The 1639-nt window shown below is 39.2% G+C and overlaps 1 protein-coding gene across 1 annotated transcript; it reads right to left on the reverse strand.

Annotated features, from left to right (window-relative positions):
* Nucleotides 1-285: 285 nt before the first annotated feature.
* tsn (translin) lies at nucleotides 286-1288 on the reverse strand (the record flags this gene model as incomplete). The annotated part of the gene is made up of 3 exons (XM_010767413.1): nucleotides 286-389; nucleotides 472-587; nucleotides 1114-1288. Coding segments are annotated over 3 exons (395 nt in total), but the record flags the coding sequence as incomplete, so codon positions are not given.
* Nucleotides 1289-1639: the final 351 nt, after the last annotated feature.

Below are 1639 nucleotides of genomic sequence, written 5' to 3' on the forward strand. Positions count from 1 at the left end.
GGTATTTATTATTTTGATATTATTTATTTAAATATAAATATATCATTTTTTTTTATTTATTCGTTTTTCAGTCGAATTCTACGTTCAGGCTAATCAACAGTTAAACAGATACTGTTCAAATTATTATTTTAATTTGTTTTAAAGTTCAATAAATTGATGTTTTTCAAAGTCAATGAATAATCGTATTTAATAACCGTGATATCAATTATTGACCAAAATAATCGTGATTATGGTTTTTGCCCTAATCGCACAGCCCTAGGTTCTACTACTACTACTAGTACGAACATTAGAGATCAACATCACACTCACCAGTTCACTGGCCATGATCAGCACTCCTGCCAGGTAGTCCTCCACGTCCAGGTGGAAGCCTTTCTCTCGCACCACCTCAACTGTGGAGAGCAAAGGGAGGAGAGAGAGTGAAGCAGCATCCCTCAGTAACACCTACACACTAACACACTGAAATATACTTACTGCCGAGGATCTTAGCCACTTCCTCCCGGATCACAAGAGCCTCCGTCTCCAGGTAGACGACGAAGGTCGCCAGGAAGACCAAACGCTGCAGGACAAACCGCCAGTGCTCATGGAACCTGAAGTGGGATCAAACAGGTCGGAAAACAAGAGTTATGTTTTTTTTTTTAATATCACCTTATTTTGCCTCGATATTCAATTCAGCATCAATTCTACTTTGCAGGGGTTTCTGGGTAAATGCATTAGACATATTGTAAATGGCAACACTATTAAAGATATATAAAACCCTTAGTAGAGCCTACTGATCAACATATTGGACTTTTCTAAATTGCATCTCGCAAAAACAGTTTTTTGATTATAGGAGAATAATGTTTAGCTTGTAAGCTTGTTGCTGACTAAGTAAGATGTGAATTCCACTGGATACCAAGGAAGGAATTCTTAAAATGATAAATGCTTCAGATCCATAGGAATTAGTGTTTTGTTTGCTGAACTCACAAAAACATATTCAGTGCATTGCTGCAGATTACCTGTATTTTAAACTATACTTACTTTTTTGAATGATAGCCTTTCCAATCACTAACAAAAGTGTGAATTGATTGATTGTGAGAGAAGCAAACTGCAAATACTGTGCCGATGGGATCCTACCTGTAGTACTGCTCCATAGGAAATTTGGTTTTGAGGTCGGCAATTGTGGTCCGGACCGTGCAGAACAACTCCCGGGCCCTCGCACATTTAATGGGAACTAACGGGAGGAAATCAACGTTAACAAGTCTTTGGGAAAACACTGAATGTCCTCTTCCAATATAGCAAAGGTATCCCAACTGTAGCTGGGAACATGACAGGATGTGTGATTACCTAGAAGAGCATCAGGACTGTTTGAGGCATATGATAGCTATGTGATTAACATGATGATTCAGCCTCTATGGAGAGAGACATATGACAAGCATGATCATTTCTGACGTGGAGCTAATCTGAAGTAAACATTGAATACTGCTTTCTATTCCTCCATCTTGTGACTGTGGAACTCCCTCTCTTGGATATCAGCATGTGAAGGACACTGTTCAGGAACTAGTTGATGCTCTGTATGTGATGACTACTTCCATTCTGGAGAGGATTACAGATACATGGATCCTGAGACTGAAGCTCAAGCCGGTGACGAGTGATATTTTTC

Source organism: Notothenia coriiceps, unplaced genomic scaffold, assembly GCF_000735185.1.
Source record: "Notothenia coriiceps isolate Sejong01 unplaced genomic scaffold, NC01 NC01_scaffold00004350, whole genome shotgun sequence".
Lineage (NCBI taxonomy): Eukaryota > Metazoa > Chordata > Actinopteri > Perciformes > Nototheniidae > Notothenia > Notothenia coriiceps.